We start from the raw sequence: 15,360 nt of genomic DNA, 5'->3' as shown, positions 1-15,360 counted from the left end.
ATAGGTTTTGTAGAACAACCCTAATTCTAATTGAATTCCTAATTTCAATTTCAGCATGTTATTATAATACTTTAACCCTAGTTCTAATTGTATCGTTAATTTCAATTGCAGTAGGTTACTTTAATACGTTAGTATATTCAATATTTCCTTTTATATGTTTGATGTATCATATTTATATATAGTTTTTAGGTGCGTTTAAGTTGCATTTTTAGGGCTTTTATATTTATATGCAGGTTCATTATTGCATCATAATCTTAAGTTATGTTATTCAAATCCTATTTGGTATATTATTTTTTTGATGAATTTCAGGTAATGATAACGTATTGGAGTATAATTAGATAAGCTTGAGCATTAGGAGTACTTGGAAAGAAGCTACAATGCATAAGGATCGTATGGATATGTCATACTACGAGCTTGAGCGAAAATGAAGCGGAAAATCATTAAAAGAAATGTGAAAAAGGAGCCACATCTAATCTTTTAATCATAACTTTTGATGTGCTTCTTAGAATCGAATAATTCTAGCAGGTCTGGAAACTAGACTTGAAAAGCTTTCCAATGATAGGTGGCATGCCCCAAGAAGACTTCTAGTCAATAAGTTATGCATTTTTGAAGTTGGATTGTTTTTGCTGGAATTTGTCACGCGCACGCGCGTGTCACTAATCCGCCCATTTAATGATGTATTCAAAACTTTCCTTATCTGGTAAATTACTTTCCTAGTCATATTAGATTATCTATTACTCCCTCTATTTTTTCTTTATCTTTCTCACTTTCTTGTGCACATCTCGCAATGCACATCTTTATAATAATATTGAACTAAAGGAATGATTCAAGTGCATAATAAAATTAATAAACGTTCAAATATGTTCTTACAAAACGCATGTAGTTCATCATAAAACTTATAAAAACATGGACTTCAATCTAAAATATTTTCCAAAAAACATGATACTAAGATTGCAAAATAATTATTAAAGATCTACATATACACACACCTTGAAAGTGAATAATTATTAGGGAGGAAGAGCAAAGAATGGTACGCTAAGAGAGAGAAAGAGAGAGTTTAAACTTGAAAAAAAGATGTATTTCTCAAATTTGGTGTAAAGAATATGATGGGCTGAGACCCCAATTTATACTAGTTGGATAGGTAGAATCGGAATAGGAGTAGGAAACTACAAGATGGATTTAGGGAAAAAGATAAACTAATCTAGCTAATATTTACGATTATTCAACTAAGATTAAGAAAAGATATAATTTATCCCATCCCTGCAGCCCCCACCCAGCAGCGACAACATCGCTAATTCGACCTAGCAGCGGCAGCACCGCTAACCCGACCTAGCAACTGTCAACCCAGCCCCGACCCCACCTCACGAGTACCCTACGATTGACAAAAGATACGGCGATCCAATGGTCGAGATCACGCGATTCGCAAGCGAAATTTCGTTGTGAAATTCGCGCTCACCTTGAATCGTTCCAGAAGTTTCCATAACTTTTACAACGATGTTTTCAGTTGTCGAAGAAAGAGTAGCGCGTTGGAAGGGATGAAAGTGGTATTATAAGAAAGTTTCCGTTATTGGGAGTAAGGAGTAAAAGAGTAATTTTTTTTGGAGAGAGGTGAGAGTTTAATGTGACGGAAAGTTTCAAGGAGAGTACACAAGATTTAGTTTGTGTCTGGAAACATTGGATTCTATGGAGTATTATATTGCGGGAAGAGTGGAGGAGATCGATTTTAGTGGAGGGAAGAGGGGCTACGGCGGTGAAGGGGAGAGGGATGGGTGGGGGCTGGTGGAGGTGAGGGGAATGGGGTGGGTGGTTGGTGTAGAGGAAGGGGAGGGGGTGGGTTAGGATTCAAACACTTTAATGGGGTTGGGGGATCAACAACGAAAAAACTAAAGAGAGAGAAATCAAGGGAAAGTGAGAGAAGAAAATCCAGTTAGAGTCGTAGGCGCCAGCAAAGCAAAGAGTATAGGGTGGTAGTTTTAGTGGTGATGCAACAATGTGAGCTAGGGATGGTGATGTTGGTGCTGTTGTGGTGGAGAGAGAGTGGAAATGTTGGCAATCGTTGAATCCTAAATTCTCACAAACCAGAAAGGTAAATGGTGAATAAAGTTTGTAACGGAAACTTAACGACATGTGCAAGCTATGTATTTTTCAAAACCTAAGGAACACCAAGTAAATTGGGCAAAATGCGAGAGTACCAGATAAATTGTTGAAAACACGAGAGCACGAGATGAATAGTGCGAAACTTCATAAGTACCTAATGAGAAAACAAAAAAATCAAAAATACTAACAAAAAAGTTTGCAAAAAATTAAAATAAACAACTCGTGCACGAGCTTCACAGCTAGTATTTTCATCAAACAAAGGTTAGGCGGAAAATAAAGGTGGACTCACCTTGGGAGTTGCAACAAGGAAAATAAAGGTGGACTCACCTTGGGAGTTGCAACAATCAAACAACCTCTCTTTCTCTCTCAACAAAACTTTAGAGTTCGCAGGTATGTCTGATCAACAAGACAACAACATTAACTAGATTGCCGATTTTCATGTTTCAGATTTTATACAAGTTTCATGTTTTTGTCATTTGTGGATTAATTTTGTTGCTATAAATCCATTTAATTCCCCCCTTTGTTTCTTGTCGGCAGGTATATAAATTGGTTTGATCAAGATTTTTTTTTGTTGATCTTAGATTGAGAAATCATGGCGGCTATAATATCCGAGGAAACTACTAGCGTTTGTACTCACTGGTGATTTTCTCTCTCTGCCTTTTTTCAGATGGTGTTAGGTTAAAACATGGGTGATTTTGATCACTCAAAAAAAAAAAAAAAGTTACCCTGTAACTTTTATGAATCTATTTTTTGTTATTTTATGTTAGTTAGATTTATAGATTATTGCATTTAGAAAGAAGTGTTATTTTTTTTTGGTGGGGAATGGATGGAGCTGAAATTTGCTGTGGTGGGTAGGAATTGGAAGTTGTGATTAGGCTTGATTTTGTTGTGAATTGAACTATTATGATGTATTGAAGTTTTGAGTCAAGGCATGTTATGTTGATGAGGAAATATCAAATATTTGTAAATATGGTTTGATTTGTAATTGTTGTTTTGTGATGGAAAGGTAGGTTTTTTGATGAGTTGAGAATTTCTATGTTTGATTTTTCAGTGATAGAGCTATCCCTTCTGTGAATATCGATTTGCATTATGCTCACTGCTCTCGGAATCTTGAAAAATGTAAAGTTTGTGGTGATATGATCCCAACGAAGCATGCCGAGGAACATTATCTTAGTATCCATGCTCCTGTAAGTGACTTTTGTCTATGATTGGCGTTGCGAAGAGATGGATTTTTTGTGCTAGTGCTATTATCATTGTTCAGTGACCAGGTGTTTTTTTTTTTTGGTTGTGGTTATGGGTGTTTAGCGTGCAAAGTTTGATGTGCTTGGCTTTTCTTCAAACAAGGAATAAATCACCATTTCCCTGAATCATGCATAGTTATGTGTTTAAGTTTATAATACACTCAGTTGAATTTGTAGACGAACCAATTCATTGAGGTTTCAGTTGTAAGGTTTAGTAGAGGATCGCATATCATGTCTACACGATTTTCCCTCTTATGCAAAGATAGGAAACTTGTTTAAGGCTATGTGTTCTAGATTTTTTTGTACTCATAGTTGATTAGTTATACCTTTATACAATTGTTTAGTGACTACTTATCAATGAGCTCCATGACTACCGTTTACTTATGTGACGGAGAAGCCAAGGGAATATTGCTAAGGATATGTTTGCACATGGAGATTCTTAATTGAAGTTAGTGCTTTCGGGATTCTTGGAGCTTGAGGTTGTTGCAAGTTTGCAACCATGCAGAAGTGGGGCAGCATTCCTATTCTCTCGGTAGTGTGCTTCCAGTCTGCTTGTGAGTGAGGAAATGCGAGCAGCACCAAATGGAGTTACAATTTGTTTAGAAAGAGTTTCACATAGGATTTTTGATAAGCAGCTACTGTTTGATATGGAAGGGGTTTAAGTTCATGTTCTTGATGGTTTTTCTATAGTAGTCTCTTGGAGCTAAAGACTCTTGTTCATGGAGATCTTTTAAGAGGGCGGTTATGAAAAGCATGATTGCATGCTACCATGGAGGATCATCTTGAGGAATTCCTTATTATGGTTATATTTGAGAAATAATTGTTTTTTGCACTTCTTATTGATAATTAAGAGTGACCTAAGCCCAATTGTGAAGAAGCTTCTTTATCTTACATTCTTACGTTCTTGTTTTTAAAATTTCCTTTTTGTTGGTACCTCTAGGTACTATTATTGTGTTAGATAGATAACGTGACGTCCATTCTGTTGCATCGTACTTACATGTGCTTTCTAGTTTCTAGGACCTTGGTGAAAAGTGAAACCCTTGATCAAGTTCTTGCACTTAGAAGCATTCATGTCTGTGACCCACCCTGTAATTTGTGTTGATAGTAACTTAATTTGCTCATGTTTGAAGATTGAGAATCCTCTCAAGTTCCACCCTTGTATATGTATAGAGTTTAGATGGCACAAGTTCAGAGATCTATGCTACTCTTCACCTTTGTTCGTTTGATAGAATTTTGTTGTTTATTATTAATCATTTACTGGGTGAACCCTTAAGGAGGTAGGGCGGTAACCAATGACAATTCTTTTTTTTTTAAAATTCTCGTGATAGAAAAGTTGAATTATTGGAATATTCTCGAAGATTTATTATCCTCATTTAGTGATTGTTATCTCTGATTACTCTTTTAGACAATGTTACCCTTATTTTATCAGAGAGGGGCTTTGAAGATTTAATTTTATCAAGAGTGGTCATCCCAGCCAGCAATTTTCTAGATCTGCATTCTTTAGATGCTTTCATAGGTTTTGGTTGTAGTTCTTCCATCAGCCTATTTCAGCCTTCCTCTTGGTTCGCTCTCCCTTCAAGTGCGAAGATATGTAATTTTTGATTAACTAGAGGTTTTAGAAGAGGCTAGTCGCTTGGAATTTACAAGAGGGCTTAATTAACCTTGCATAACAACACCTTCTCCAACGACCAACATGCTCTGAAATGAGAGAAAAAATTAAACGACGATTGTCCTTGCTAGTTTGGTGAAATGGAATAGAAATCTTGAATGTAGCAAGGAAATCGATTGGGTCTTTCAGTTTGTTGTGGGAAGATTTATGACAAATAGGAGAGGAGTATTAAACGCAACCTTTATTCATTCTTCTTTACAAAGTCATTTTCTGTCCTCCTTTTCCCCTTCTTCATTTTCCGTCTAAATTTCTAGCTACATTACCAATTTTCATTTTCTGGTTTTCTTTAAGGATTTTTAGCTTGGATTTTTGGGAATTTCAACTTGTGAGTTTTGTTTAATTTCACCTTTTGTTGTGTTTTTCCACTCTTACTGAAATAAAAAAGGAAGAATTTGGTGGTTTATTTTTTGGGATTTTTATATTTTAGGCTTTATACATCATCATTTCTTAGATTAAATCCATATTCGTTTTCATACTGCCCAAAAGAAAAATTTTACAGTTACCTTTGAAAATTACATACTTCATGAAGTAATTGCAATTACCATCTGTAATTAGCTAAGATCCTATCTTCCTAACCCTAAAAGTTCAACAACCCAGATTCCTATTCCTACCAACTTTCTCAAATTCAACACATTATCAAATTTTAGATGAATTTAGAGAAGTTTAACAGATTAAAGAGGCAGTAATGTTTTGCCAATTTCAAAAGACAAGAAAGCATCAACACAAGCATATAACTCAACCACTCACAACCCCACCTACTTAAAGTAACAGTTTTAGGTTTGTGCACTTCAACTTCCAATAGATCTTGGTCAATTCCTTCAATCTCATCCCTTTCTAGCATCTGCAATTCAACCCCTAAATCAATGACATTTTTGACACCAAGATCGTGATCCAGAAGAAGCTGCTTGATATCGGATCAAATCCTAACACCAGCGAAAACATTGTCCTCGTTGGGGAGGAAATCACATAGGGTTTTCGGTAGGGAAGGAGGCAATGGAGTATTTGGAAGACGAGGCAAGTGTAGGAGATAAAGAGCACGTAAATCTATTAAATTCTTTTGTGTGCACTATTGGAGGTGGGAGATAACAGGGGTGCTCAATCAAAAATAATAACAAAAAGGTGGATGAAGAGTAATGACAAGGAGTAATTAAGGATATTAGAACAGAGTAGTTTTTTTTTTCTTTTTTTCCGGAACTAAAGGTCACAGTCATATTGGTGTATCTTTGGAAGAGGTCCCCCATAGTTGGGATTATTAAAAGCGGATGACCGATACTTCAGATTATTCTGGTCAATTTTTTCCTAAATTTTACGGCCTTTAACTCTTGAAGGTTTGATATTCACATCTTTATAGGAAAGCTTTCCAGAAGCAGTTGGATGTAGTTTTCTTAATATCGAAGAAGATAATCAATCTAGGAATAAGAAAAAGGAAATTAATGTCTACAATCTTGAACCATCTAGGATATGGAACTCAGTAGCAAACAAGCAGTAAATTAGAAACTGCCAACACCACATCCAGAGAGTCTGCCTGGTCAACCGCGCAACAAGAGACACCAATGGCGGAGCAGTTTAAAACACTGCCCGTCGCGCTATTTATGACTTCTTGCTTTTTTCTATGTTATTAACCATGACCAAAACCTGAAACCCCACCACGTATTTTCATGCCCACTCTCATGTTGGACTTGTTGGGCTTTCACACTTGACACACCCTAATTATATCTATATCTGTGAGGGTTCTGAATTGTTTGAACTTGTGAGTTTAGTCTTTGTGCGTTTCTGTCTTTTTATTTTTTAACACCTTGCTGCTTTTGTATTTTTTATAAAATTTTATTGTTGACTAACATTCCATGGAATAGGTTGCTTGTTCACTGTGCAGTGAAACAATGGAGCGTGAAATTTTGGATGTTCATAAGGGTGAAAACTGCCCACAAAGGATTGTAACATGTGAATACTGCGAATTTCCTTTGCCTGCCATTGATCTATATGAACATCAGGCATGCTAATTATGATAATTATTATTATGATCCGAATAATTGGTCTGGTTCAAAATATTATATGTCAACTTCTCTATTTTCAGGATGTATGTGGGAATCGGACAGAACATTGCTATCGCTGTGCCAGGTATGTCAGGCTACGTGATCGATACGTCCACGATACAACCTGCAATGGTGTTGCTGAGGCTACTGTGAGCTCTTCTAGGTACTTCTCTTATTATCACTTTGCAAGTAATTTATATGGGGTCCATATATGATAGACCAATGGCAAATGGGTTAATGCTTGTCAACGAGATGTAAATTTCAGCTCTTGATTCTAGAACCTCCCCAGGGTCATGAAAAAGATAATTAAATTTTAAAGCTTCATACGGAAAACAATGTCTGCTCCCTGGATTTGAGCTATGCTTACAGAGTTACTCTGGCATGGGAATGGCTTGTGAGAGTAGAAACATAGTGGTAGAGGTACTGAATCAGGTAGGCTGGTAGATAATGTTATAATGGTGGGAAAACGTAGTTGAAATCTATCTCTATTATATAAGGGAAGGGGGGAGATATGGTGTCCTCTTTTGAACTGACTATTTTGCCCTCCTTCCCTTTCTAAATTACTAAATGAATCTCAAAATTAAAACCGGGGCTAAAAAAAAAATCAAAAATTAATTTACAATACTCACTCACAAATCACTTAAAAGAAGAAACTTTACAAATCACTCATACAATTAAGAAAATCATGTTATAAAAATCACGCAAATCACTTAAATAATCAGGAAACTTTATTAAAACTTAAAATTAACATAAAATAAAACTAATAACCTAAACGTCAATACATACAAACATTATTACAAAAATTTACTTACAAATCAATGTTCTCAAGAACCATTCACAATTAATGGTGGGTCATGATAAAAGATAGAGGTGTATTTGTAGTGAAATCAGAATTTAGAAGTTAGACGAGGAAAAAAATTATTTACTTTTTAATAGTGTTTCCTATATATAATGAAATTTTTACATATATTTGGACCTATCTTTTTCTATTATATAATAGCGATTAATTATCAAGTTAAAAAGGTTTATGTAAAATATATTCAAGAATTAAAGTACAACATATCCTTATTATATAAGGAAGGGGGAGCTGTGGTGTCCCAGAATGAAGAGACTATATGTTACCCTTTTCCCATTCTAAATTACACATTCACTTACAAATCAAAGGGGGCTTCAAACAAAAATACCAAAAATATAATCATAACAATCACTCACAAAGTCAACTAAAATCATAAAATTACATAATTTACGTTATACAAATCACTAAAATGAGGAAACTTTACAAAACCTTAAAAATTCACTTACAAACTACAATCTATGTAGTACTGTACTTAATTCAAAAATCAACTAAAAAGTTATAATATTAGAAATCATAAATAAATTCAATAAAATTTCTATTTTGTTCATAGAATTTAACTTTGAAAAGTAAAAAAAAAAGAATGGTGAGAGACTTAAGTGATAGAAACTAAACCAGTCAAATTTTGCAACTAAAAATAGTTATACTTCGTATGTCTAATATTCAAATTTAGACTCTTATGCCGAAAAAAATCGAGTTTCTATTTCGAAAAAAATTCAAGCACGCATCGCGTGCAAAAAATTCTAGTAATTAAGTAAAAGGAGACAGATTTGTGTACATTTTCTGGTCCTCACCAAGTCACCATATATTGTTCTGTGTGTTTTCGCTGCTGCTTTTTCAACATGTCTTGATTACCCTGGTTATCTTTTTTTTTGGTGTTTAAAGCCGATTCTTTCTTCTTTTCAAAAGTTACATTTAAGACGCAAATGTTGCTGCATCATGTAGACAACATGTTTTTCAATCAGATTGTGTGTAATCGTAAAGTATCAATTAACATTGCCTGTGTGACTGAGCTGCCCTGAGTTTTGGCTGTTGAGTGCACTGTAACTTTTCACATTGTACCCCTAAACTTTCTAAACGTCAGACAAAATACCCTTACTAATAGAAAATCCTAATCCAGACCTCACTTAGTCTTCAATTTCTCACCTCAGTCAACTAACAAAGGCTCAAACATCCTACTCTATGCCCACAGGGTAAGAGATTCCCAAGATCTACTGTTTGATATTCTGTATAAGGTATTTTGGATAACGTTTAGAAAGATGGATACAACGTGGAAATCTCAAAAAGATCGGTTACAACATAAAATTTCGTAAAACATAGAGGTACTAGTACTACGTAGAGAAACCCAATTTTTTTTTCAGTTGAGGGATGCAAGTCTTGACTCTTGAGTACAAAGAGGTTAAGGGGAGGACATATTGGAAATTCGCTGTAGCAATCAGTCTTTGCAGGCTGATAACAGCTTTTTAAACTTTTGCAGTGATTCTCCATTTTACCTCTTGCTGTTATATTCTCTAAGGTAGCTGTGTGTTAGTCAAAGTTCCCCATGGCTTGAAGTCTATGTATGTTTTAGTCGTTTAGTGTTTGTTAGTCAAAGTTTCAGAGTTTGTTAAGGGCTCTCTACATTTTCTATGTAGGGCTGTATTGAAAAATTTGGGGTCAATGTTCTAACATGAAAATTAGGCCCCAAAATATATAAAAAATAAAGATGGATGGTTGGGTATTAAAGATAGGAAGTTGAAAATTTAAAGATTGATCATTGAGAAATTTATTAAAGGTGGATAACAAGGGTGATTTCCTCAAATATGAAATAAAATATATAAAAATAATATATTTTAGGGGACTGTGCGGTTGGGTTCCTTGCACACCCTCATTTACCCCTGGATTCTATCACGTTGCTCTTACAAGTTACAATATTAAAACTGATCTTCTGGCTGTTTCCATTGAAGAATTGACCCACGGTCTGACTGATGTCTTATAAATTTGCAACCTCTCAGGGAATCTAGGCCTGTTCCAGTACCACGGCCTCGAAGAAGAGACCCGCCTCCACCAGCAGCATTCCCAAAAAGGCACCTGTTGATTACAATCGCGATTACCGGGATTGCGTTTATTTTAGGATCCTTTATCTACCAGAAGAAATCAGAGAGCGGTTCAGGACACTAGGGGAATACACAAGACACACCAAATACCATTACAAGTAGCACTTTCTGTATGTTGAGGCTCTGTATTGTGTAGAATTGAAAGTAGTGATCGAGAATTTGAGATCAGATTTGACTGATGATTTGAGGCCTTCAATATCTAGTTGAGCAATTCGGTAGCAGTAAATATATATTTTACATGATGAAACTTTAATCTCGATATATTAGAATATCTCATCTGTATTGTTCATCTGGTTGTGATCCCGTGTCGTTTGCGCCTTGGTGCGTAATATGTAATATGTAACGCAGGCTCAGCTGCTGTGGTTAAAAATATGTTAATTACAAGCCAATTCTTCTCAAGTGTCCATTCTTTTCAGTTCTAGTCATGTGCTTTTGAGCTTAGAAGACGATGATGATTGGTAGTGGTTACTGGTTAAAATAAGTTAATTACATCGTTAACCTTTTCTATTAGCTTGATCTTTAGCTAATTTGCATGGTTTAAATACCAAAAATATGTTTGATAAATGGCTTTTCAAGACGCAGTGAGCCAAAATTTTAAGCCAATAATGAATATGTTGAATGAAGCAGTGAGCCAAAAATTTAAGCCAACAATGAAAAAGTTGACAATAAATTACAAGTTTAGCAAACTAGTTAATATTTGCTAATGCTAACAATTGACATAAAATTAGTCTAAAGCCAAGTGAACAAAGAACCAACTAACAACCATTGATTTTTAAATAAGCATATTATAATGTAAATTTGGAGGAAAAAAAATAATGATCTTTTGAGGAGTTAAATAGTGACTTGTATATTACTTTCTGCAAAACGAAAAAAAATCTCTAGCTAATATCATTATTTAATTTTTTTGGTAAACTGGACCCTGCCTTGAACACCCATATTAGGCCTATAGCCATTAGCCAACCTAGGGTCAAGCATTAGGTCATGAAAATTTTGCTCCTACTATTATATTTTTTATTTTCGTATGAAATATGATCATACTATTTGTGGTGTTCAAGGTCAATTGTTAAGGCACCCCATAGAGTTTGGGATCATGAAGTTAGGAAAGAAAAAAATACCTTCCCACTTAGGTAGGTGTAGGGATGACAACAAGTAGGACTTGGACCAGTTATGCATAATTCGACTCCGATCCTACAAGAAGTCGGATTTTTAAATCTGAGTCCGGTCCCGACATCCGACTCCGAAAATCCAAATCCGACCTGACTTAAAATTCGAACACCCGACTCTGAATCCGACCCGACTTAAAATTTATACATCCAACTCCGAACCCGATCTGACATATTTTTCTGCCCATTATCTTTTTATAATAGAATAGTCTTTTATAATCCAATAAACTAATCATTACAATTTATTCTAATAATCATATGGAAATCTTATATAGTACAAATAATCTAAATATTACTATTGTTTTTAACAATCATTTCTTAAATGGAAATATCTATATAATACAATTGGCTAAAAGTCGAAGTATGGTTATACATAAACAATACGTTAGCATTAACAAGAAAAAAGGATTGATTGACTCAAAGTCAGAGTCGAATTATTTTATGAGATCCGACTCCAACCCTCTTCCAACTTGGAGTTGGACTTTTTAAACGAAGTCGGATTACTTTTTTCTCAGAGTCGACTCGGATTTTTTCCTTCGAATTGGAGCGGATTAGGATCGGATTCGGACTGAGTTGCCATCCCTACTGAGGTGAAGCACAATAAGGTATAATTGGTAGTATTCATGATATCATAAGTTGCGTATTCGGTGTCATAATCTTATAGTATGAGCTAATATCGTAATGGTGATGATCATAATTCACAAGACACCACACTTGTATTCATGATATCATAGTACTAATTAGGACTAACAAACGATGGTGCGCTGATCATTTTGGTAAAGCTATTAAGACTAACATGATTTTCAAACGTCACATTGTTTTTTTAATTAGGAAAGATAATTGGTGTGAAGACCAACTTCTGTTAGCCTACTAGACTGCAGGATAGACCAACTTAGAGGCTGAGTATAAGGCTAAACAATCCAACATATTATTGGGATGAGGATTCAAACTCTAGGCAATATTCTGGAATTCGAGGGTGGTACTGCATTGAACTACTACCTCTCCCTATTCAAAGGTCACATTGTGGATTCAATGGAAAAAATATTTTCTCAATCTGATGTTTTTTTTTTGAAAGAGAAATTTTATTAATTGAAGGCCAAACGACATCTACAATAGATATAAAAGAAAAACAAGATACAATTAAACAAGGTTAAATCAAGTTTGTCTCCGAAGAAACTATAATGAACCAGATCGAGCAATGCCCCCTTGTATTTGCTGAATCAAACGGCTATTGATGAGGAAATCTATCATTCTGACATAGTCTAGGAAGAGCATGCTTAATCGAGCCATGTTAACCGCATCCGAGATTCCAATACCTTCATGTTGAGTCTTGAACTTCAACCAATAAGAACAATTTCTCATACCTACAAACAAAAAAACCACACTTAGGAGATCTCTACAACAGAGACTAAAAACCTCATAACAAGGTTTGAAGAAATCTCATAAAGAGATACTAATTTATTCAACAAAACAAGAAAATAAACTAAAAACTGAAAATAAAAGAGAAAAGAGGGCTTACCATGGATGAAAGCATCCATGGCTAACTGATGAAGAAAGAGTAGGGGAGACTAGGGTTTTAGAGAGAAAAAAAGAGAGAAGGGGAAGCTAGGGTCACTAGTCTCCAACTGTTCTCAATTTGATGTTTATTAAGAGGTATATATGCTGAAAGGCAAAAGCACGATAGTTACAAAAAGACTTGTTGGGTTTTTTTTTTTTTTTAAAAAAAGTTGTTTCAATATTTGTTTCTTCTTTTTAATTATTAGAAGTTAGAACACTATTGAGAAAGAGGGATGGATGAGATTAAAACTCGTAATCTTTATGTCAACTAGCTTCGATATTATGTTAAATGATCAATTAAATCGAAAGTTTAAACTTATAGATAAAATTCAAGAAATAATTTTATACTCGATCACTGTTGTAGTCTTTATTGATTCATTGTTTTTGTATTTTTAATTATTCAATTACTTCCTGAAAAAAATAATGAATAGCAATTATCGTTGAGAATAGAGAGAATAGTGTAAGTGTCAACCTTGTCAAAAAAAAGAAAAGAAAAGAAGAGAGAATAGTGTCATCAGCCCATGTCATTGATCAGCTATGTGCGTGTTTAAACAAGCTACATGTACATGTCACATGTGATCAAGAATTGGAAGTAAACCTTACCTTTCAACCAAGGCAACTACATACTATACTGCAAAGTGCAAAAACATCTTGTGATAAATAATGTTATCTTTGTTATATAATAGAAGCAGATAACTTCTATGAGTAAACATGTAGATATCTTATTTATAGCCTAATTTCTATTATTTACTTCCTTTATTTTTTTGAAGTTGATCCATTTCCTTTAGGCACACTTGTCGATATACTAATTTGCACCTTAATAGCTCTAATTATTAATAAGCAAAATTACAAAAAGTTCATATTTGAATAATATACAATGAGATGAATTAAACAAGATGTCACAAAAAATAGTTGAAGTCATGTATCTAAATAGTATCAGAAGTCAAAATGAGTCCTTTAGAAAACAGACGATGTACTATTATATAGAACCAAGACACTTATCATTGATAAATTCTTCACACGGTTTTCGAGCAAAGAGATCAATTGATATTGAACCGGTACATATAATTGAGGTGTTGTAGGCGTCTCATAGTGAGATGCCAAAATAACATCTAACACAAAAAGACAAAATTTTTTGGTATCAAAACTAAGTCAAAGTAGTATCAAAATAAAGTCACAGTACCAAAATGTAACCTCGGTATCAAACTGAAAGTTGGTACCAAAATAGAGTTGGGTACCAAAGTACTCAATTTTGGTACCACTTTGACTTAGTTTTGGTATCAAATCTTTTTTTGTCTTTTTGTGTGAGATGTCATTTTGACATCTCACTATGAGACGCCAATACTTTCTCTATATAACTAACGGTACAATGACATTATTAACGAATTTCTATGGAGAAAATTTCTAGAGGTCCCTTTGCACCTTTTAGAGACAAGGAACAATTTCCTTTGTGCACCTTGTTGTTGAGCAAGGTTAGAGTGTTATATGAAAAAAAATCTTTGCGAAATTTGTTTTGCTAAACTAGAGATAGATAGGTTAATAGCAAAATTACAAAAATGCTCTTAATAGACTCATGGGACAGTAAATTAGCTAACTAAACATATACTCCATAAAGAGCATTTGTTTACAATATTTGTGACTACTAGAGCAAGTACAATCATAGGAAATACAATCAAGATTTGTAGGATATTCAGGTAAGACGTAATAGTTTGAGATTAAAAGCTGTAATATTCATGAATCATGAAAGGTGAGGACAATCTATCTAACAACGAGAGTGGCCTCTGAGTGAATGGCTTTGTGCAAGGGTAGCTCAGAGAATTATCACACTTTCCCGAAAGGGGCCAAAAAAAAAAAATTCTGACAACGGGAGTACTAACAAGTAACTATATACCCTTATTAAGTTATTATGCTGCTCAACAAATGGTCGTAGCACTGCATGTGTCTTACTAATTCATAACAATGACAATTAATTAGACTGTCATACACACAACAACTTACAATCAGGAGGTGATCTCTTAATTTCAAGTTAGACATAATAATATGATATTATAATACTTATTATTACTTCCTCTATTTTATATTACTCGCTACACATCTCAATTGACGAACTCCTGGAGAAGAGAGAGGTAGAGAGTAGAAAGAAAAGGGACCCATGTGAGAGGAGAAAAATAGAAAGAATTTATTACCCGAAAAGGAAGTGTAGCAAGTAATGTGAAACTTCCATAATGAAAAATGTAGCGAGCATTATGAAAAATGTAGCAAGAAGTATATATTACGACTAGAGATGACCAACAGTGCGGGCCAATCCAGCCCATCCAACCCAGCCCACCTCGTGGGCCGTGTGGGTCGGGCTCGCAAAAAGCCCGGTCCAGCCCAACTTGAACCGTGAAATTGGTGGGTGGGCCGTGGGCCAGATTTCTTGAGCCCAGCCCACTAAAGCCCGCTACTAAAACCGCCCAGCCCGGATCACGAAACCGGTCTAGCCCAACCCATGAACCAGCCCAGCCCAGCCCAGTCCAAGTTATTATTGAACCAAATTGTGTATATTTTAATCAAATTGTATATATTTTAATCAAATTGCATATATTATAATTCAATCAAATTTTAAAATAATGAAATTATTCATTAATTTTAATAATTGTATATATTTT

General features: G+C 34.7%; 1 protein-coding gene across 2 annotated transcripts; it reads left to right on the top strand.

Annotated features, from left to right (window-relative positions):
• Positions 1-2,334: 2,334 nt before the first annotated feature.
• LOC104888117 (uncharacterized) lies at positions 2,335-10,388 on the top strand. 2 transcript variants are annotated; one of them, XM_019248274.2, is made up of 6 exons: positions 2,335-2,487; positions 2,635-2,736; positions 3,149-3,284; positions 6,861-6,998; positions 7,082-7,203; positions 9,888-10,388. In XM_019248274.2, exons 2-6 carry the CDS (start codon positions 2,690-2,692, stop codon positions 10,051-10,053), a joined length of 609 nt encoding a protein of 202 aa, XP_019103819.1. In that variant the 5' UTR covers positions 2,335-2,487; positions 2,635-2,689; the 3' UTR covers positions 10,054-10,388. The 2 variants fall into 2 exon arrangements, with proteins under 2 accessions (XP_019103819.1, XP_010671298.1); XM_010672996.4 differs by having other exon boundaries at positions 2,347-2,487; positions 2,679-2,736.
• The last annotated feature ends 4,972 nt before the right edge of the window (positions 10,389-15,360 follow it).

The sequence above is a fragment of the Beta vulgaris genome, chromosome 1 (genome assembly GCF_026745355.1).
Source record: "Beta vulgaris subsp. vulgaris cultivar EL10 chromosome 1, EL10.2, whole genome shotgun sequence".
NCBI lineage: Eukaryota > Viridiplantae > Streptophyta > Magnoliopsida > Caryophyllales > Amaranthaceae > Beta > Beta vulgaris.
The sequence above is the reverse complement of the archived record's forward strand: the minus strand, read 5'-3'. Positions and strand labels throughout refer to the sequence as shown.